Below are 21,484 nucleotides of genomic sequence, written 5' to 3'. Positions count from 1 at the left end.
CGGACTCCATCTCGGTCCCATCTCGGACTCCATCTCAGACTCCATCTCAGGTCCATCTCGGACTCCATCTTGGGGCCATCTCAGACTCCATCTCGGGTCCATCTCGGACTCCACTTCGGGTCCATCTCGGACTCCATATCGGACTCCATCTTGGACTCCACTTTGGGTCCATCTCGGACTCCATCTCGGACTCCATATCGGACTCCACTTCGGGTCCATCTCGGACTCCACTTCAAGTCCATCTCGGACTCCAACTCGGGTCCGCCTTGGACTCCATCTCGGACACTTCTATGTGTCATGTGTTGGTCCTTTTTGGGTCCCTTTTTGGAGCCTTGCTTATTGCTCGCTTCATGCTTGTTCCTTGAGCACTTTGTTGGGAGTTCCACTCCCGCTCTCGACCTTCCAAGTCAAAGCTTTTAGTCCAAACGGGTTACACTCGTTTGGCTTTTGCTTCGGCCACTACCACGTGGCACCCTTTCCGGCTCTACTTTGGGGCCTAGGGATTTTGTGTCTCACAGTTGAGTGGCATGGATGCCATTCTCGGGACTAGCATGTCCCAAGTCTTGAATTGGACTTAAGGAGGTTGTGAATGAGACTCCTCCAAGTGGGCAGAGGTGTGGTTAAGTAACTAAAGTAGAATGGAAAATTTAGTCGCTTACAGTAACTACATGGTTTTATGGCTAAAAGGCAATCCTTCCTCTCGAGTTGGAAGTTCTTTCTTTGTAGACAGCAGTAGCTCACAATTATGATTGGAATGGAGCTGTTCAATAGTGGCTGGAATAGTTGGAGAAGTTGGATGAGACTCACCTTGCTTTCTAAGCTCATAAAGCTCTCCAACATCAACACAAGAAGTGGTATGATCGTAATTTACAAGCTAAGAGTTTCAGGCAAGAGATCTCATGCTGCTGTATGAGAGCAAGTACTGGAAGCATCTAGGCAAGCTTAAGATCCACTGGATTAGCCCCTATCCCATGAAGGCTGTGAATATCAATGGCTCAATCAAGCTGGAGGATTTTGCCAATAATCCTTTGCCCACATTTGTGAAAAGAGCTTGACCATGTTTCTATAAAGAACTAACTCCCCAAGGTGTTATAGGCTAAAAAATCCCCAAAAGCACAACCAAACTGATAAAGAATTCATCAGATGAGATTGAGTTGGAGACCAACTTTGAGACCAAGTTCGAGACCAAATCTGAGACCGAGTTCAAGACCAAGTGCGAGACCGAGTTCAAGACCAAGTCCAAGACCGAGTTCGAGACTGAGTTCGAGATTCGAGATTAGGGCCGAGACCAAGTTTGAGATCGAGTCCGAGACAGAGTCCGAGGTCAGGTATGAGATCGAGTCCGAGACTGAGTCTAAATACTAAAATAGGTCGTGGGGTGAAAACCCAAAGCATGTGTCTCTTAGAAAGGGGGGAGGTGCTGCAGAGGGTTCCAAAAGTATAGTAGGGATAATGAAGTCTAATAATCAATTTTGAAAGAACTCTTCAATGGTGCTTCCAAATCGACTTAAGGTTGAGGCGAGGGCTTACGGGCCTTGGGTGGGAGTGAGCATGAACTCAAGTGATGCTAGAGGGGCCACCCAAGGAAGTGCTTAAAAGTAGCTCCCACTCCCGAAAGGGAAACAGACTGTAGTGCTCTTGGCTCATGTGGAGTGGTGCCCTACTTAAGTACCTTGCAACTCATTGGTCCTCATCCTTCCTAGGGGTTTGGGCCTTTCTTTTGGGATGGAAATGGGGGAATAAAGGTACTCATATTGGGCCGTTAGGCCACAATGTTTCCCCCCAATATCCTTAAGCAAGTGTTGCACTTAAGGCTTAGGATTTAAAGGGTCCCATGATTAAGTCTTGTTATACCAAGGGATGTTAAAAACCTAGAGGTTTGGTGTGCTTGGTTGCTTGTGTTTGCGAAGAGTGTAACTGAACATTAAGTCCAATTTAATTTGGGGAAGGGGATTGAGAGAGAATTTGGGAATCTGTGGATGGATGGCTAACGCTCTATTGCTCGTATAGTGAGTTGCTGAAATCAAGTAGGACAAAGTAGGAGCTAATACAATAAGCAGGAACTTTTGTGAAGGAACTTAATTAAGGCCAAGGTTGTGGTGGTCAGATAGATGAGGCAAGCTAGCAAATTCAAAATGAAAAATTTGTGGTTTATAATTTGGTATCAAAGACTTTTCCTTAGTTCTAATGAAGGGTAGAGGTAGATTGTTGGGAGATGGCTAAGATAAGGCATAAGAGAACCAAGGCGGAGATGGAATTTCCTCCGAAACTAAAGCCTTTAGTTGAACAAAAAGCTATAGATGAGGAATCCTTGCATGGGAAAGATTCCAATGAGGAAAATTCCAAACAAAAGTCTGGTGGAGAGGTTCAATCGTCCAAGGCTTGATTGGACATTTTAGAAGGACAATTGGCACAGACCAATGCCTTGTTGGTACACAAGTTAAAGCATGACAAGAAGTGGAAGAAAAAGCAAAAAACTGCAAAGGTTGGCAGTGCAAAAAGCATGGACCTTTGGAGGGGACTGAGGCGGAACCAAACAAGGTTGAATAAACTGAAGTGGAATCAGTCCTTTAGGTAGTTCCTAAGTACAAATCAAAGCTCCCACCGGTCTTCAAGGGAGTGAATGATTATAAGATGGTGGAAGATTTGTTTTATGATATAGAGGATTATTTCTGAGTGGTTCAGTTACCAAGCTCGAAAAAAGTCCTATGTGCAAAACTATACTTAGCAAATATTGCTAAGTCTTGGTGGAGAACAATAGAGGCTAGTGAAGGACCAGTAGCCACTTGGGAAATGATAAAGGTGAAGATTCGTGCAACTTATGTTCCGCCAAATGTTACTTTGCACTTAAGGGATAAGTTAAGCAGGCTAAAGCAAGCAGGAACAATTCAAGAGTATGTGAATGTGTTCATTTTGAAGAGGATCCTTGTCACAGACATGGGCGATATAGATGCATTCCATGCCTTCATATCAGGTTTGCAGACCTGGGCTCAAGGCGAAGTGATGTGTTGGAACCCGACCAACTACAAGGAAGAATTGAATGCAACTATCAAGGTGCATTTCAATGATAACCTGCAAAAAGGGAACACAATAGGGTCAAAGCCCACATTTAGCAAAAAAGCCAAACCAAAGGGGACATATAGCAAAGGGAAATTCAAAATTAGTTTCTTTAAGAATGAATTAGGGATCTGAAAAGGCAAAACCAATGGCCAGCAAGCAAGTATATAGGGGAGTCAAGCCAAAAAGGACAAACCCACGGATAAAAAAGTCAAGTCTGCTAGTAGCGTGGGAAACAATATATGCTTCAACTATGGTGAAGCAAGACATTTTTCAAGGGAATGTACTTACCCAAAGAAGGCTAAAGTCAATATAGCCATTAAGTCAGGTGAAATCCAAATTGAGGTATGTGATGTAGTCCTTAGCTCAAAATTACTTATTACATGAGCAACTTTGGTAAAGAGTCATTTGCGACATCTACTAACCCTCTAAAGGAAGCTTAAAGGTTACTTTGTTAAGATCCTTATTAACACAGGTGCTTCGGATAATTTTGTGATTGCATACATAGTCTGGCAGCCGAACTAATAGTGCAGCGGCTAGGTGAACCAAAAACTATGGAGTTTGTTCAAGGTACCTAAAGCACTAATGAGGTATTTCAATAAGCAAGAGTTGAAGTATAGACATAGAAAGTAGATATAGATTTTACCGTGTTGAACATGGTGGGATTTGACATGATCTTTAGGATGGATTGATTTAATTAGTTTGTGATAGCCTTGCATAAACAAGGTAGGAACCTTATGGTATTGGCAAATGCCCAAGGAGAACAATCTAGGGTGAAAGCCTAGGAGTGTTATATTAGATTGTTTTAATACTTGAAATTACTTTGGCAGAGTATCAAAAACCATTGATATCGAAGTGTTTAAATTGTTAAGAACTCATTCTGAGAGAAGGGAAAACAACGAAACTAAAATATTAAAACACTGGAAAAGAAAAATGGTTTTATATTGAATACTCTAAGTACAAAGTCCTCAAAACCCTACTTTTATGGAATCTAATCCAAAAACCTAATCCCAATGTCCATCCATACATGTCATAATTAAATGGCTCTAGTGATCAAAACGTTCTATATAACAAATCCCATGTGTAAAAGTTTGAGGTTCAATTCTGCAATGGTTAATAATACTGAATATATTCCTTTAATAAGTACAAAGAGATAAAAAAAAATGATAACGTTACTCAAAATTAGATAAAGAGTGAAAGAGTGATATATATTTGAAGTCTCTTGTAAATAATTATCACATGAAAACTTCCCTCCCATCCTCTATACATGGAGGATGATGTATATATAGGCAAGTAGGACCTGACTCGAAAATAAACTATTAATGCTTGCAAATGGTACAGCAAATTATTCTTGGCTGGTTTGTTATATATTTATAAAATTAAATTAAATAGTATAAAAAAATTTGTTGTTATTTATTTATGCTTATAATTATCCTTAAAAATATTATTTTATACTTATTTTAACCTAGAATAAAGTAATACTTTCACAAACATCTGTGAGGGCCAAGTGTACGATTACGATGCCGTATACTAATATTAGCGTAGTGGGATTTTGGTAGCTGTCGGATTGGTTTCAATCTGGACCACTCGCTCCTATATATAAGCTAGGGTTTTTAGGCTAATTAATATGCACATTTCTGTATTCCCTTTCCATATTCCAAGCACTCACATTGGTGGAGATGAGAGGCACCTTTGATTGTCCTTGAGGAGTGCTTAGATTTGGGATTTTGGTTTAGATCTAGCTTTTGCATTGTCTAGATCTACCATTTCCTTCTCATTTCTCTTCTTTTGCTCTTTCTTTTTTCATTTGTCTCCATGGCAAATCAGCAATCTCCTCCTTTGACTCTCGAGCAGCAGTTGGTCCAATTGCTTGATGCTATGCGCTTGTAATTGAACAACCAAACTCAATTGATGGTGGCATTCATAGCACGTGGTCCAACTCCTCTTGCTCTTGGTGCCAATCCTCGCATTCGGCCGGAGTTCTTTCGTGGGAATCTTGGGGATGATGTGTACCATTAGTTTGATCATTTCACGATGATTGCCACATATCATTCTTGGGATGATGCTCGACGGTTGCGTGAGTTTCCCACGTGTCTTCAAGGGATGGCATTGCAATGGTACAATGGTTTGAGCGCAGCCACTCGTGAGGATTGAAGTGTTCTCCCGGACATCTTCAAACGCACCTTTGGACATGCCGATGATTGTGATGATGCTTTCCAACAATTGCATCGTCTTCGCCAAGGGCCATCTGAGTCGGTGATACAATTTGGCGTTCGTTTCCGAAGTTTTTTGCTTCGTGCGGAGCCAAATATGTCGGAGCGGATCAAGCTAGGAATGTTGTGGCCAGCACTTTGTCAAGATCTTGTCGGACTTGTGCATGCACTTGCTCCTGCCACCCTTGACGATGCTCTTCGCTTGGCACAACGTTATGAGACGTCGCCTCTTCCACTTCTCGCTGCACGTCCTTCCGCTCCACTTCCTATGGGTGATGGTCCTGTTCCAATGGAGGTTGATGCTGCTGCTACTCGAGTCCAAGGACAAGCGCGAGGACGTGGTCGTGGCCGTGATGTTCGCTGTTGCGCGTGTGATGAAGTTGGTCATACTTATCGGCGTTGCCGTCGTTTTCCGGATTCTGTCATTCGATTCCAACCGGGGATGCTTGTCCAATCAAGGTTCCTGTTCGCCGTCGGTCACCTAAGGAGATCAAGATTTTACGAGCAAACGTCAAGGAAATGCTGGAGAAGGGTGTTATTCGGAAGTCGCGGAGTCCTTGGGCATGTGAACCTCATCTTGTGATGAAGCTTGATGGGAGTATTCGTTTTTACATCGACTATCGTCCGTTAAACGAAGTGACGATCCCAGATGTGTATCTTCTTCCTCACACTGCTGATCTCTTGGATCGTCTGGGGCGAAGTCATTGGTTCACCAAGCTAGATCTTGCTTCTGGGTATTGGCAAGTACCGATGGCCGAAGAAGATATTCCTAAGACTGCTATTCATACACCATTTGGTTTGTACGAGTTCTTGGTGATGCCGTTTGGTTTGAACAATGCTCCAGCAACTTTCCAGCGGATGATGGACAAGGTTCTTTGCGATATGCCAGAGGTGACTGCTGACTTCATTGATGATGTCTTGATCCACTCAGAGGGGACGTGGGAGGAGCACGTTTGTGATGGTTGTAAAGTGTTCGATCGGCTATGCGACGTTGGTTTAAAGCTGAAGCGGTCAAAGTGCGTGTTTGGGTCCAAGGACACAACTTATCTTGGGTACCGTATTTCTCGTGAGGGTTTGCAAGTTGATCCTGACAAACTTGTGGTTGTTCTAAAGTTCCCTACTCCGAAGTGTGTGAATGATGTGCAGTGCTTTTTGGGTAAGGTGTAGTATCTCGGTCGTTTTGTGGATCATCTTTCCGATCGCACTACACCATTGCGAGCGTTGCTGAAGTCATCAACGTCATCTTTCACCTGGTCTCCGGATTGTGAGCGAGCATTCGTGGATCTCAAAGAACTATTGACGACTCCTCCGGTTTTGGCATATCCTGACTACACTCGACCTTTTATTTTGTGCGTGGATGCTTCTAACATTGGTCTTGGAGGTGTGTTGATGCAAGAGAGCTCGAGTGTGCCGGATCAGTGCCATCTCATTGCATACATAAGCCGTACATTACAACCAGCGGAGATGAATTACTCCACGCGGAGAAGGAGTGTTTAGCAGCAGTCTGGGGTTTCGAGAAACTTCATGCCTATCTACATGGTTCTCGGACGTTACTTGAAGGTGACCATGCTGCTGTTACTTCATTATTAAAGCGGAAGAACCTGGTTGGTCGTACGGCTCGATGGGCTTTGAAGCTTCAGATATATGATTTCGATGTTGTTCATTGCCCAGGGAGTTCTATGGCTGATGCTGATGCCCTTTCTCAAGCTCCTCTTCCTTCTCCACTCACTTCTTATGTTTCTGACGAACCTGTTGTTCCAGCATCTGTGGATTTTCTAGATGAGGATTCTGTGCCGTCGGTAGTTGCTGTCCTTGACGTTCAGTGTCCACAAGGTGCAGAGCAAGATCTACCTTCTCTTGATGAGGTTCGCGAGGCTCAAAAGATTGAGCCATGGATTCGGAGGCTTCGAGATGGGTTTGAGAATCCTGCATCCCTTGCTGATGACTTGCCTTTCCGGCATTTACATTCTCAATATCGCCTTGATGATGGCCTTCTTTATTTTGTGGGGACGAATTCTGATGATCATTTACAGCTGGTGGTGCCTTCGGTGTTTATTCCGCGGTTTCTCCATGCCTACCATGATTCTCCTGTTCTAGGTGGGCATATGGGACACCGTCGTGTCACCGAGAAGCTGCGCAGGTCTTTCTATTGGCCGGAGATGCGACGTGATATTATCCGGTATGTGCGTAGCTGCGTTTGGTGCCAAGCTTGTAATACTCCCCCTCGTGCTGCGGAAGGATGGTTGGAGTCAATTGCAGTTTCCCGTCTGTTTGAGTTAGTGGCGTTTGATCTTATGGGACCTTTTCCACGGTCGACTGTTGGCAATGAGTATGTTATTATTGCTTTTGACTACTTGACTCATTGGGTGGGAGTTGGTGCTCTTGCTAGCGTCTCTGCAACTGCTGTTGGATACTTCCTCCTCAATTGAGTGGTGTTCTAGCATTCTTGTCCACAGCGGATTCTTTCGGATAATGGTCCCGCATTTATGGCTGAGGCATTTTATGTTTTGATGTCTTAGTGGGGATTCGCCACACTTTCACGAGTGCTTATCATCCACAATCAGACGGTCTGGTGGAACGGCTTGTTCGGACATTCAAAGGGATGATTGCGAAGTATGTGAACTTTCAGCATTCGGATTGGGATGGTTATTTGCTGTCTCTTCGGTATGCATATGTTACAGGGGTGCAGAGTTCTGTTGGTGCTTCACCATATAAACTCCTATATGGTCATGATCCAATATTACCAACGGAGCTAGGTTTACCTTCGCGATTGCCATATGCTGCCGATGCTAGATCATGGGATCAGTATTTGACGAGCATTCTTCCACTTGTCCGAGCAAATTCTGCCGAACACTTAGGCCGCGTACAAGTGGGACAACAACGGCGCTACAACTCCCATCATTGTCCACCTGCGGAGTACAAAGTGGATGATTTGGTGTTAGTCCGTTTTCCCCATCTTATGGTATGTGGTTTATCTAAGGGGCTTCTTGCGCAATGGAAAGGACCATATTGAGTGTTGCGACAAATTGGACTACAAGTTTATGAGGTTTGGCATGACGTTCAGCAAGCCGATCCTCCAGAGATTGTGCATGTGCAGCGGCTAAAATGCTTCGTACAAAGGGATCATGAGGAGTTAATACCACCTACAGATCCACCGATGCCTCCTCCTGACGTTCCTCCGGATCCCGGCCCATCTTCAAGAGAACCCTGATGGTCTTCCATTATCCTGAGAGGAGGGGATGATGTGAGGGCCAAGTGTACGGTTACGATGCCGTATACTAATATTAGCGTAGTGAGATTTTGGTAGTCGTCGAATTGGTTTCAATCTGGACCACTCGCTCATGTATATAAGCTAAGGTTTTTGGGCTAATTAATATGCACATTTCTGTATTCCCTTTCCATATTCCAAGCACTCACACATCTAAATTATAAATTTTATTTTTAAAATTCACTTTTCCATAATAGTTTCTGTATATTATAGTTATAGGAAATTATAGTTAAGTACCCTGTATCTTCAATTGTTAAAACTGCAGATAAAAGACAATTCAAACAAAAGATATTATTTTTCCATTTTATATTTTCATTTTTATCTTTTATAACTAAATGACCATTAAGTTGAAGATGAAAATAACAAAACATATTATACCTTTCTGATTTTGAAGACCATATGATTTCTTTTGTAATAAAATTTTCAATCTCTAAATTACAATTTTTTAAATTTTCTCTGAACTTATTTTTTGGAGATACTAAACTATTACCATTTAATATATGTGTGCCAATAAATTTTAATGGGCCATTTATTATTTGTGTGCGATATGGCCAACATTAATGAGTATCCATTCCAATTTTAAAATTCAATAAATTAGAAAGTGGATTTTGATCATCAGGTAAACCTTTTGGATATTGGATTTCTCCAAGTGCAACATAATCCACAACAAAATATCTGTATAAAGTTCCAATCATTCCTAAAGGATATGAACGTGCATGATATGCTACCAATCTTAATATTTGCAAGAATATATTCTGAATAACTTGGGTATTAAGTTGTAAATTAAAAGGGGGTGGATTACAATTAAGAAAGTTTTTTAATCCTGTAGGAATAACATAAATTCTAATCATCACTTGTTGATAACCAATTTGAATGACCTTATGAAGATAGAGTTCACTGTTGGAGATTGTAATTGGTTCATCAATATCAATACTCTCTATTAAAAGTTTAATTTCATCTATAATTCTATTAATTTGCTGATTACTAAAATGACCAAAATTTCCTAGCCACCTAGTTTGAGGTGGTTGAGCATAGCAAAAAGTAAGAAAAGTAAAAAGCACTAACATTTTATAGAGCATTTTTTATATTTAGAAAAACACAGTAAATAGAAAGTCTTATAAAGTGAATAAAGTGTTGACTTTATTAAAATATGCCTATTTTATACAAAATATATTTAATAAATATTACTTTTTATTTTGTTACTATTTTAAATGTGAATTTAAGATAAATTTTACTGATAATTAAAACCTTAAACGAAACTAAATCAGATAAATACTAGTTTGCATATTTTGTGAAATAGTATAGATTCAGACCGTTGGACCAGCCGTTGGAAACACTAAACCCTATCTCTTAGGGCTTTCGCTCGATGGAAGCCTCTGCCTCTGTAGCTGCAGATTTTGCGACTTGTGGTAAGTCTCCGGTCAGAAATTCTCGCATTTTCTGCCGATTCTCGGCCAGGAATTTCGTGGGTTTCGCCTCCAAGCATCACTGGGATGACGCCGCCGCGGCCACAGATTGGAGGACCTGGGCCGCCGGCAAGAAATCCAGGATCGGCGCATGCCTCAAATCGGCCAATGTCGGTGGCTTTTTCGCGAGATCTTCCAAAACAGGGGTGAATTTCTCCAAGAAGCTGCGCAAGACGAGGCTGTTGATGCGAGTTTTGGGGTTTCTAAGGAGCCGGAGAAGGCAAAAGAGCGAGAGAAGGAAGGAACTGTACGTGGCGCTCGTCTCCTTGGGGTTGAGGCTCTTTCTCCTCTCGCAGGCCGATAGAATCTCCATGCTGCGATCTTTGTGGAAGGATCACAAGGAGCTTTTGGATCCGGAAAACTCGATCATGGGCTCCCCGGGATCAAGTGGTGGCGATGGAAGAAATGGCAATCGAGGAGGAGGCGGGGGATCTGGAGGATCAAACGATGGGAGTCTACCGTGGAAGATTTTATCTTCCCTGGGTTTCGTAGTGCTCTGCTGTACACTCTTCGGTGCTGCTCTCACGTCCAAGCTTACTCCCTCGCTGGCCTCGATCCCAATCACCATAGCTTGGCTCGTGGATTTCACGGCATCGATGGTGTTGATGCTGTCCGGCTTGCTGATCAACGTCTGGTTGCTTCGAGCGGCAGCGCTGACCGGGCTCGCCATCCTCAAGTCGTGCTGGTGGCTCTTCTCGGAGCTCCGGGATTGCGTGGTGGCGCAGGGAGGTTGGATGAGGGAGAACGTTGGCGGTGGCGGAGCTGCCGCAGTGCTGCTGCTGTCGATTCCGACGTTCTTTGCTTTTCTTCCTGGCAACCGCGCTTTCGTCACTGGGTTCTTGGTTCGTGCTCGGGCATTCATGCTGAGTGTTTGGCACAAGCTCGGGAGCTTTCGATCTAGCAGGAGATCCGAAGGTATGTACAGCAGGGTTTATGGGATCTTCTCGAAGTGAAGATGAAAGATTGAGCCTGGAAAAATTACTTTTTTTTTTTGCACCTAGTTGTACTTGAATTGCCTTAAAGTTATTTTAATTTTTAAACGGGTTTATAAAAATGATTTTAAAAAAGGTACAATTCTGGAATTATTACTTATAATGCGTCCGCGCATTTCGTGACAAGTAACGTGATCCTTTAATCCTTTTTTCCGGGGCAAGAATTTCATGTAGTTCCCATCCCCGCGAAAAGCCACGAACTTCTTGTGGTTCTCTTCTTTCCCGCTGATATCAGTTGTCCCCGCCACGTGGCCGCTCAAATGAAAATGGGCGCCATAGGGTTAGGGTTCTTCCCCATTCTTTGTCTCTCGCTTCCCAGCAGCTTTTGGATCGATCATGTCTGGCGCCTCCTGCTCCTCCTCATCCGATCGCCGGGGACAAAATCCCAGCAGCTCGGTGGGATTGTCCGCAGAATTCTCTGGCGCTGGGGAAGAAGATTGCGCGGCTGCGGCCCGCTCGTGGTGTGACGAAGGCAAGCTCCTCATACCTGGATTGCCCAACGATTTAGCTATTCTGTGCATCGCCAGGCTTCCTCGAGGAATGTTTCCACTCCTCCGCCTCGTTTCCTCGGCCTGGAAACGAGCTGTTAGCAGCGAAACATTTCGACTCCTCAGACACCAGGTATGTTCACAACAATTATCTTCCTCGCTGTTCTTGCTCTATCTCCTTGCTTTCTATCTTTCTCTGTGCGTTTTAGATAGATGACTAAGTGTCTTGCATGAACTTTTCTTTTATTTTTCTTTGTTCTAGACTTGTTCCAGGGCTGTTCTTGCGCGTTTGTTTTTGTCTTTGCTTTTTTCCTGCTTTCCCTGTCAGTATTGATGATCTTGGTCTCGACAGGGGGGATTTTTGCAAGGATGGATTTATGTGCTGGTGGAGTCTGCCACTGGAGCGGCATTTCGTGCGTTTGATCCAGATGCCAACCGCTGGTACAACATGTCGCCAGTGCCCGCAAACATATCGTCAGAGACATGGCAGGGCTTCGCCTGCGTCGCTCTCGACTCGAAGCTCATACTCATGGGAGGGGCTCGGCGCATTTACAACGAGGCAACGCAGCAACTGGGCCAAGGTCCATAATGTAACACTTGCATCTTCCTTTTGTTCTCTTCGTTTTTTTTTTTTCCCTCCTGGCGCTGATTCCTTGTTTTCTTGTCTTTTGTTCCAGTGGAGGTCTGTGGCGACGTTTTTATCTACGATGCGTTTCGGAACAAGTGGCAGCGAGGCCCGAGCCTGACAACTCCACGCGGCTGGTTTGCTGCGGCAGCGATTGGCGATTTCGTCTACGTTGCCGGTGGCCAGGGGCGGTCTTGCTTCCTGGACTCGGCCGAGGTGCTGGACTACAGGGAGAAGCGATGGCACCAAATGCCTTCCATGCATTGCGTCCGCTCCAGCTGCCGAGGAACAGTGCTCAACGGCCAGTTCTGGGTCATTGCCGGCGAAGTGGTGATCAACAATTATGGCGACCACCCGCAGCGAGCATCGGCCGAGTTTTTTAATCCCGCAAGCAAGAGCTGGACGTTGATCCCGGAGATGTGGCTGGATTCTCACAAGGTAGCGCTTGCTCGTTCCCGTCACTTCTCGTCTTAAAGTTTAGCGTCTTTTTTCTTCGTACGGCAGGTTCCCGGTCCCAACACAATCTTTCGAGAAAATCTCCTCGTTGTTCATCAGAGCAAGCTGATGAGATACGATCCGGAGCTCAACGAGTGGGATCACATCGGGCATATCTCCACGGGTAAGCTCTACAACAGGTCCTCGTATCGTTTCGGTTTCGCCCTCGAGTGCCTCGGTGACAAGCTGTATGTCATCGGAGGTAGAATCGAGTCATGGCAAAACCGGAACCGATCGTCCATCCAGCCGGTGAGCACGGCGGAGGTATGTCATCTCGGCACTGCCTCCAATTCTAAGTTCACGCGTTGGAACAGTGTTGCAGACATGAAAGATAGCAGTGGCATTATCTTAGCATCAGCCACAGTGCTCTTGTAAGATCCAAACACCCCCAAACAAATTGCGTCTAGTCGATCGACCGCGCACTCTTCTTCCAAGTATTCTATTTTTCTGCTTTCTTTGATTCTTCCGGGTTCTCGCCCGCTTACGCTACAGCTCTGAGTTCATGGCTGACGCTATCGCTCTTCACGAAACTTATCGTCTTTATTCTTGTTTATAAGCAGGCTTTAGATCAAACGTAGCGATCAGTCATCTTGACAAAGCAACTCTTCTCACATGAGAATATCTGCGTTTTCTTCTTTCAAGTTTATGGTTTCCCGGCCTTGCGGTCCCCGTGGTCTGGATAAATCTCTCGTCACTTAATTTTCTTTTCTTCCATGTGTGGTTTGCTTAAACAAGTGGATCGATTCGCTCCTTTTTTTTCTTCATCTCACCACCACTGATTTTTCGAGTGTTTCTTGTCAAACTCTTCGATGTTAACCCGTTTGATTAAACAGCCGCCCCCGCTGTGAAAGGTGGTTGGCTATAGTAAGTCTCGAGGAAAGGTCTTTGGAATGTCTTGGGATCTAGAAACTTGGACTGTGACACGCACACACGCACACACATACAAAGGAAGGAAACTCTTTTCAATTACTCGGCCAGCAAAAGAGGTGGCACAAATGGGTGTTCCTCCGGATAACAACCGGAAAGAAAAAAAAGATTCTCTCAGGAAAAGAGAGAAATTAATAAAAAAAAAACACGCTCACTCACATCAACGTATTAAAGCTGTCTCTCAATGGAATCAGAGGGACCATTTCGTCCACGACGTTGATCGTAATTACATGGAAAATTCTCCACAAAGGTTACAGCACATTCGTATAGAAAAATCGCGAAACCCCGAGAGAAAATCTTATAAATGAAAAGTTACCAAACCACATGCCCATGCCAAGAGCATGAGCCCGCCCACGAACAAAGGGAATAACTAGCTCGACACGAACAAACCGCTCGCCACGTGGAGCCAATCAGACAAATAATAGCTGCACTGCCTCTTTTAATTTTTTACTTCACAAGTCGAAATAAAAAGTAAAATTATCATTTCTCATGGGCCAGATTCACTCTTATCTAATGGTAAATGTTATGAGTTAGGCTTTATGTGTTTGTGGCTTTTAACTAGGATGGAGCTTCAGCTATGGCAGATTTCATTTTTTCTTCCCCTTCTTCTCTTGTCATCATTGGATCAATTAGTTATAGAGATGGTGTCCACCTTGATTTGATCTTCTATGGAGGGGATCTGTGGCCTGTTCTTTGATACTAGATGATCCTGGACGCAGCGCACTAAGAGGTGGGATTGCAAGAATGCATGATGGATTTGTGGGGATTGCCCCATAGAGAGCATGCTTGGATTTGATGGATCTGGTGGATTGATCTGTGGGCTATTTGCAACCCCTCCAGGTATGCATTTGGGTGACTGGAAATGCCGTGGTTCCCAGACATTGCGAATCCGGCTTTCTGCGAGACCTTGCATTTGGTAAGTATGAGCGCTTTTCCCTCTTTTTGGTAACTTCTCCTACCTCCGGGGAGAGTTTCTAAAGTCATTCTTTGCAGGCCAGACCCTCTTTTTGTGTTCTCCAGTCCTTTGTAGGCCAGACTCTGTTCTTTCTCTCTTTCTTTTTTTTCTCCTTCCCTTGTTCTCGATCTTTTCGTCGTGATCTTGCTGGATGGGTGGTATAGATTTCTAACTCTCCTCCACCTTGTGTGGCTTTGCAGCGGAAAATCATTCTAGAGAAGCAGCACCCAAACTGGTCGTCCAGCCGCCCACGAGTGTTAGAACCCGGAAGTGCTGAGTTTATAGCCGCCTTGGCCGCCGGGAGCAACTCTCGCCGAATTCTCCACATTGGCTGCGGCCTCTCCACCATCGCCCTCGCCGCCGCCGCTCGAGCAACCGGTGGCTGCCTCGAGTGCGTGGACACCGACCGCCAGAAGCAGGCCGTCGTCGCCCGCTACGTCCTGGACCTCGGCCTCAGCGACTACGTGGACTTCTTCCCGGACAAGCCCGGCTCCTTCGTCTTGGACCGGGAAGGCTTCGACTTCGTGCTCTTCACTGGCGAGCCGGAGAACTACATCGACTACTTTGACAGCCTGAGATTCACGCACGCGGCCATCATCGTCGCTTACAATGCGCTGGACGACGCCACCAACGAGTACATAAAGCACGTCCGTCAGCAGCCGGGGGTCGACTCGTCCACGCTCCCGGTCGGTCGAGGCATCGAAGTTTCGAAGATCCTTTCGTGGGAGAGTTTTAGAGCCGGGTACGTTTCTTCCAGCTTTTTAATCTTTGTGTCTCATTTCCATTTGTCGTCGATCTTCTCACTTAGCAGGTCTTTCGCTTGCCACCCCCGTTGCTTTTTCTTTTTTTCAGGAGGAAGACATACTGCGAGCTCTTGGACGATGACTTCTCCAGTCCGGCGGCAACCTTGACGAGGTTTGACGTGGTTGGAGCGGCAGCAGACTTGTCGGACAGTGTCTATGAATCGGTGGCACCGCCGTGGGACGTGGACGTGAACTCTCGCTCGAGCTGCCTGGAAGAACAGGATGCCGGGACGGTGTCTCCGACTCTGAGCATTGGAACTTCGCTGGAAGAGGAGAGCGCCAGGATCCACGACGCGGTGGTGGACTCGGGAGGAGCCGAGAGCGTCGGCATTCACTTCCAGAACGTCGGCAAGCAAACCGAGATCAAAGTCGAGGGGCCGGATCGACACATGCTCCTGGCGGACATCATTCTGGCTCTCAACGAAGCTGGCGTCAGGTATGTGTGCTCTTCTATTTTGATTTCTCTTGCCAGACAGGAAGGAACTTACGTAACTCTCGTTGCTTGTTTTGTAGCGTTCAAGGAGCGAAGATCTCGACGCAGGATAGCCGAGTGGAGGATGTGTTTTACGTGGTGGAGGAGGGTACCGGTGGCGTGCTCGACATGGACCAGCAAGAGTTCGTGAGATCCAAGATTTTGAAGAAAATTTCCCAGAGAGGAGAATGACTATTTGCACAGACAAGTTGTATTATTAACAAGAGAAAGAAAAACGTTTCCTACTAAGCCTTAAGGTTAGTTCCTTTACTTCAACAGGAGTTAACTACCAGTAAAATATACCTAGCATCTAACCCTTTTTCGGTGCCAACTATATAAGCGCAAACCTCGCAAAGATGGTCCATTCATTACAACCAAAGGATTCCATGGACCGCGTCTCGTTTCCAAAGGACTTCGTCGCCAACTTTTACTACGTGCGCCACAACATTCGTGGACCGTTGCCACCTTTCGACCGCAACCCTTCGCCACGCTCAGAGCCGAAAGACAGGTGCGGCCCGCAGTGCAGCTGCCAGATGCAAAAGAGACTCGCCATCTTCAAGACTGAAAGCTGCGGCTGGGGCGTCCGAGCCGCGGAAACAATCCCCAAAGACAGCTTCGTGTGCGAGTACGTGGGCGAGGTGCTCGACTTTTCAAGCTCCGCGCGTCATGACTACCAGTTCCAGATGCCTGGCGACGCCAGGTTCCCGGCCAATTTGGTGGTGGTGGACGCCGTCGCCTACGGGAACGTGGCCAGGTTCATCAACCACCGGTGTGACGGCGGGAACATCCGGGTGGAGCACGTTCCGTACGAGGGCTTGGACGACGACGAGCGCCCGATGTTCCATATTATGATGTTTGCGAGCAGGGATATCAAAGTTGGCGAGGAGCTATGCTTTGACTACTCGGGCGGCGAGCAGCGGTATATTTACAATGAGATGTGCTGCTGTGGCTCCGAGGGGTGCTGCATGGCCTGGGACAATAGGGCTTTGCCTTCTGTGGTGGATTGATATTTTGATCACAACAATTTTGCAGTTGACAGTAACACTCTTACATACTAAAAAATAGAATGCATTGAAATCAAGGTCACACAAAATGTTTGATCCATGTATTTGAATTGTAATACAGCAATTTTTGCATTGTTCACACTTCCAGTATAATGTTTGATCCTATAAATAAAAGAGTTTTGCAAGATCACACGGTTGACAGCTCCTACGGAAATAAAAGGAAAAGAAACAGGAGTTAACTCTGAGACTGTGTGACTACGCTCTCAAACCTTTTCTTTCTGTTTGAACAAATCATCCACGGTTTTCACGTATTCGTCCGTGAGCCTCTGTGCATCAGAGCTTCTTGTTGAAGCGTGGTGGATAAAAATTAGATCTGGTATTTTACCTGCATTTCGGTGGAGAGATCCTTTACATTGTCCGTGGATATCTTCTTTTCCTGACCATTCGATTTGTTAGCGGAAGTTCCGGGGAAATTTAGATACCTTTTCGAGCTTTTCGTACGATTTGATGGCATCCCTTCGGACATTTCTCAATGCTACCTGTTGGTCAAGGCCTAAAAAGTATGACTCAAAACGATATAGATCAAACCTTCCCCTCCTCGGTTAGCTTTGCCACGAGCTTGAGAAGCTCCTGCAAAAGAGAGATAAAAAAGTGTAAATGAAAAGAAAATGGGAATTGAAAGAGAACCAAACTTACCTTCCTTCTTTCAGCAGTAAGCTGCGGTATATTCAAACGAATGACAATTCCATCGTTGCTCGGCGTCAGGCCGAGGTCCGACTTTGTGATCGCTTTATCAATGGCCGACAAGCTGCACAATAGCTAGTAGTCATAACAACAAAACTCCCACATCCTCTACCTGGATCGATCAAATGGCTGGACAAGTATAGTACTTCCATCCGGTGTACTTATTTGAGCAATGGTTTTGAGAAGCACAAGTGTTCCATAGTATTCGACCTGTCCATAGAACGATTTAACTAGAACGCTTTAGAAAGAAGCATACCTCAACACGATCGAGCAGAGCAGGGCTAGCACGGCCTGTTCGAATTGTGTTGAAGTTGGACTTGACGGTCTCAATGGTCTTCTCCATTCTTTCCATCTGGAAAGTCATATCACATATTTACTTGAGACTGCCCAATGTATACGTACAGCATCTTCTTCAACGAGTTGCTTCTCGGCTTCGATGTCCTCGACAGTTGCAGCCCTCACAAACCTGGAAACGTCCCGTGTAAATAAAAAGAGTTACAGAAAGGAAAGAGAGACCTGAGGAGCTTCGCTTTTCTTCCACATTTATCTCTTGCAAGCGGCGATGCAGCAAAATTGAAGCTTACTGCCCCTTTCATTTGCCTGAAGCACACGCTGCTGCGTATCTCTCCACAATTTTCTGCAAGACCACACAGCTGGAAGCGTGAAAAAAACGTAGCCAAGCAGATACCTCTAGCACCATTGTAAGCTGCTCCAAAGCCCGTCGCCCCCGCATTTACACAATGCACACAAAACGCCATCCTGGAAAGAATGAAAGAAAACCAAGGATGAAGAGTTTACATGGAGCTCGAAGCAGCCATACCTTGTCACGGCTCAGAAAACCATATTCCTCTGTTTGCCCTAAGGAGTTTAGCATGTTAAGTTCATCAGCTTTTGTTCCTGAAACGTGTTATATTTACAGTGAAAAAGAAAAAGAAAAGGACCAGCATTGTTCAATAGCGGCCGAGCTTGTATTGGAAATCCACTTGCAAAACATATCGCATTCTGATCTGCTTGGTGTCATAGACGATGTACTCGTTGTACTCGAGGCTAGTATTGCTCTGCAAAGAAAAGAAAAACAAACCACGTCACACACGAGCCGGAAATACGTTAACTTACGTTAGGAGATTTCACTGGTTTTCCCAGAGGCACGACTACTCCATCTGGTAGCGTCTTAAACTGCGAGCTATTTGGTACCGATCGACCCAGACCCTTCGTGCTGAAATACCACACCACATTCAAAAACCAATAGAAGCAACGAGGAAACAGCACTGCGTGACCTTAGCTTTCCGGGAGGGAGTCTGTTCGCATTGTAGTCCGCTTGATAAAGCTCATTCATCTGTCCAAGAGCCACCTGAAACACGCAAAGAATGACGGTTGCGAGCAAAAAGAAGAGCGGGGTACCTCACACAAGAGGAGAACTCCACGGGGATTTTGCGATGTAGTAAAGCAATAGTTGGCACTCTTGGATACCATGTCAGCAAAATAAACGCCTTTCCCAAACATATAACCCGTCGATGGTGCTTCCGGAGGAGCAATACGGAGTCCTAAATCCATAAACGGTTTAGTCTATGTCTGAGCACAACAAAATAACCTTGAGAAAGAATGCCCGTCCAGTTTGTCAGCCGTGAGCCGTGCCAGAGAAGCATGCGGTTGGGAGTTTGAGAAAACTGCAAATGCAGAGTAAGCGATTGCTCTAGCAGAATGCGCCTCACTTACACTACGAAAACCCGCATCTTCTTCATCTCTCTGAACCTTGAATACATCCTGTAAAATAAGGTCATAACTGCGATGTGTTTGGCCATGGGTGTTCTTCAAATACTCCTGGATCTGGAAAACAAAGACAATTTTTACTTGTATGCACCTAAACTTTCAAAACTTGTTACAAACCATTTTGAATTCTTCACCACTTTGGTCGAGTGGTTCAAGCTTGCACATCAGCCTTTTGTAATGTGCAAATGCTGGATCATCCTGTGTACAAGAAAAACATTGAGATTTTACACTGATGTTAAACAAGTACTTTACCTCCTCGTCATCTTCTTCTAGAACCTGCGCAGCGATTGCAATCTCTCCAAGAGCCTCAACCTGATTAGAAAAACATAAGCTTGTATTAAACGTATCGACGTCACGCATAGTACCATTTCAATTTTCTTTTTCAGCTTCTCGATAGTGTTAATAGTTTGTTGTCCTGCAAATATAAGCTCGCAATCTGATGAATAAACCAAAATTGGGAACTTACGGATATTCTGAAAGCCAAAATCGTGCGGGATAAGTGTGTAGAACTCGCTGCAAAACCAAATAAACATATGTTGAGTCAAACCAGATTAGAATAAACTTTACCTGCTCAAGTCTAGCAAGGTTTGCGGTGGTCCACGCGATTCCAACACCCCTTGAATGGATTTCAGTGTTTGATATCCCTGGAAAACACAAAAGTTACCCAGTCTCGTCAAGAGTTCAAAAGAGGCACGTCACCTTTAGGATTGTCGCCTTGCTTAGCTTGCCAAGGGGCATCTTTCGAGCGTCATATCCTATCTCCACCATTTGTTGCCTCATCATTTTGAGATCGCAAATCAGAGACACAAATTGCGCAACACGGCTGTCAAGTTTGCTCTGAACTTGCTTCTTCATAGGAGGGACCACGTCTTTCTTCTTCTCCGTCTGCAAGAAGAGAAAGTCAGGATCTCGTAGTTGGATTGCAAATGCAACCTTTTTTTTCGCGGCATCTTCCTCTTCGTAGTCCATTTCCAGAAGCGTGTATTTTTGCGGGTGTGAAACAAACCGACTGCGATCCCTCCAGTTGTTACGAGTCTTCTGATAAAACTTCTTCTCGAATTCCCGTTTTGCACCTTCTCGGGATAAGTTATGGAGCTGGTTTTGACCTTTGTATCCAACTCGACCCCAACGAAACCACGCAAAGTACTGGGAGTTGTCATCAGATTCTGCCATGTAACGCTGTCAGTAACACAAGAAACGATTTGTAAGCGTACTTGCCTAGCACTTGGAGCTTATAGTACTTGTTATTGTTCTCTCCTACGTTGGTTTGATTGAGCATTGCATCATACACATCGTCCCCCTATGTGAAATAACCACTGGCTTAGGATAAAAAAACTCACTAGAAAAGTAAAGAGAACGCACCTCTTCTAGAACATGACACGACGATTTAATATGATCGGCTAGCACCTCGTCCAAGACCGCGCGACCCTTCTTGTAAGCTTTTACCATCTTAGCTTCCTCCTCCCTTTCCTTCTTTCCTTCTTTCTCCTTGCCACGAGCACTTGCTCTGCGAGAGTCGGGCTGGGTATCGTCGGCTTGATCTTTGGCAGTAGCATCGCTCTTGGCATCTTCCTCATCTATCAAAATCACGGTGAGAAGGAAGACTTCCATTCGCGTTACCTTTGTCGACATCACTTTCGAGAGCAGCAATTAACCTCTCCACGAGATCGTTCTTCCGCCCAGTCGTGGCAAGCTGACGCTCGCTCAATGCCGCGCGGAGATCTACCACTGTCATTCTTTTTACCTCGTCGGCCTTCGATCTTTTAGGCGCCGGTGGGGCATCGTCTCCATCGTCTTCGTCTTCCTCCTCGCCTTTTCTCTTTGCAGCTCGCTTCTTTGTCGGGGATTTCTTCGTCGTCGGTGCTTCGGCGGCGATCGCATCGTCGAGCCTGGCGACCTAGGGATTACAAGGGGAAAACGCATTCTCAAGCTCGATCGAACCACACAGACATTACCAAATCCGCCTTGAGCCCCGTCGCGTCGAGATTGCGCTTGCGAAGCGCCTCGCGCAGCTTCACGACCGTGAGGCCGCTCGACATGATTTCAAACTTGCGCCCAAGAACCCTAATCCAGGAGGCTTTTCCGGGAAGCTATACGAAGAATATTCCTAGTGGCGGTTAGAAGGCATGGTTAAAAGGAATTAGCTTAATCAGGATTTTATAGATAATTATATGCCCTACAGTACAAAGTGAGAGTCAATCTGAG

The 21,484-nt window shown here is 45.3% G+C and overlaps 6 protein-coding genes across 7 annotated transcripts; 4 read left to right on the top strand and 2 right to left on the bottom strand.

Moving 5' to 3' along the window:
* Nucleotides 1–9,887: 9,887 nt before the first annotated feature.
* Nucleotides 9,888–11,071, top strand: LOC112341043. Its single transcript, XM_024660435.1, has 2 exons — nucleotides 9,888–10,251; nucleotides 10,301–11,071. The coding sequence occupies exons 1-2, from the start codon at nucleotides 10,096–10,098 to the stop codon at nucleotides 10,955–10,957; spliced, it is 813 nt and encodes a 270-aa protein (XP_024516203.1). The 5' UTR covers nucleotides 9,888–10,095; the 3' UTR covers nucleotides 10,958–11,071.
* A 250-nt stretch (nucleotides 11,072–11,321) lies between these two features.
* On the top strand, nucleotides 11,322–13,155 carry LOC9659324 (F-box/kelch-repeat protein At1g16250). 2 transcript variants are annotated; one of them, XM_024660442.1, is made up of 5 exons: nucleotides 11,322–11,617; nucleotides 11,837–12,065; nucleotides 12,162–12,547; nucleotides 12,614–12,868; nucleotides 12,919–13,155. In XM_024660442.1, exons 1-5 carry the CDS (start codon nucleotides 11,333–11,335, stop codon nucleotides 12,937–12,939), a joined length of 1,176 nt encoding a protein of 391 aa, XP_024516210.1. In that variant the 5' UTR covers nucleotides 11,322–11,332; the 3' UTR covers nucleotides 12,940–13,155. The 2 variants fall into 2 exon arrangements, with proteins under 2 accessions (XP_024516210.1, XP_024516209.1); XM_024660441.1 differs by having other exon boundaries at nucleotides 12,614–13,155.
* Nucleotides 13,156–14,060: 905 nt separating this feature from the next.
* On the top strand, nucleotides 14,061–16,013 carry LOC9659323. Its single transcript, XM_002986517.2, has 5 exons — nucleotides 14,061–14,261; nucleotides 14,372–14,447; nucleotides 14,687–15,228; nucleotides 15,339–15,725; nucleotides 15,803–16,013. The coding sequence occupies exons 2-5, from the start codon at nucleotides 14,394–14,396 to the stop codon at nucleotides 15,951–15,953; spliced, it is 1,134 nt and encodes a 377-aa protein (XP_002986563.1). The 5' UTR covers nucleotides 14,061–14,261; nucleotides 14,372–14,393; the 3' UTR covers nucleotides 15,954–16,013.
* A 104-nt stretch (nucleotides 16,014–16,117) lies between these two features.
* Nucleotides 16,118–16,768, top strand: LOC9658734 (histone-lysine N-methyltransferase met-2). Its single transcript, XM_002986516.2, has one exon. The coding sequence runs from the start codon at nucleotides 16,118–16,120 to the stop codon at nucleotides 16,766–16,768; it is 651 nt and encodes a 216-aa protein (XP_002986562.2).
* Nucleotides 16,769–16,842: 74 nt separating this feature from the next.
* On the bottom strand, nucleotides 16,843–18,358 carry LOC9658733 (ribosome-recycling factor, chloroplastic). Its single transcript, XM_002986435.2, has 12 exons — nucleotides 18,330–18,358; nucleotides 18,198–18,268; nucleotides 18,026–18,146; nucleotides 17,912–17,975; nucleotides 17,766–17,861; nucleotides 17,622–17,719; nucleotides 17,462–17,573; nucleotides 17,354–17,395; nucleotides 17,248–17,304; nucleotides 17,151–17,201; nucleotides 17,035–17,091; nucleotides 16,843–16,970 (listed from the first exon to the last, which is right to left on the bottom strand). Exons 2-12 carry the CDS (start codon nucleotides 18,265–18,267, stop codon nucleotides 16,953–16,955), a joined length of 786 nt encoding a protein of 261 aa, XP_002986481.2. The 5' UTR covers nucleotide 18,268; nucleotides 18,330–18,358; the 3' UTR covers nucleotides 16,843–16,952.
* Nucleotides 18,359–18,384: 26 nt separating this feature from the next.
* Nucleotides 18,385–21,398, bottom strand: LOC9658732 (poly [ADP-ribose] polymerase 2). The gene is made up of 17 exons (XM_024660495.1): nucleotides 21,235–21,398; nucleotides 20,900–21,176; nucleotides 20,642–20,856; nucleotides 20,498–20,579; nucleotides 20,213–20,445; nucleotides 19,979–20,164; nucleotides 19,847–19,923; nucleotides 19,746–19,792; nucleotides 19,645–19,694; nucleotides 19,532–19,591; nucleotides 19,397–19,477; nucleotides 19,226–19,336; nucleotides 19,101–19,176; nucleotides 18,911–19,053; nucleotides 18,787–18,860; nucleotides 18,626–18,725; nucleotides 18,385–18,567 (listed from the first exon to the last, which is right to left on the bottom strand). The coding sequence occupies exons 1-17, from the start codon at nucleotides 21,316–21,318 to the stop codon at nucleotides 18,460–18,462; spliced, it is 2,004 nt and encodes a 667-aa protein (XP_024516263.1). The 5' UTR covers nucleotides 21,319–21,398; the 3' UTR covers nucleotides 18,385–18,459.
* Nucleotides 21,399–21,484: the final 86 nt, after the last annotated feature.

Source organism: Selaginella moellendorffii, unplaced genomic scaffold, assembly GCF_000143415.4.
Source record: "Selaginella moellendorffii unplaced genomic scaffold, v1.0 SELMOscaffold_74, whole genome shotgun sequence".
In the NCBI taxonomy this organism is placed as follows: Eukaryota; Viridiplantae; Streptophyta; class Lycopodiopsida; order Selaginellales; family Selaginellaceae; genus Selaginella; species Selaginella moellendorffii.
The sequence above is the reverse complement of the archived record's forward strand: the minus strand, read 5'-3'. Positions and strand labels throughout refer to the sequence as shown.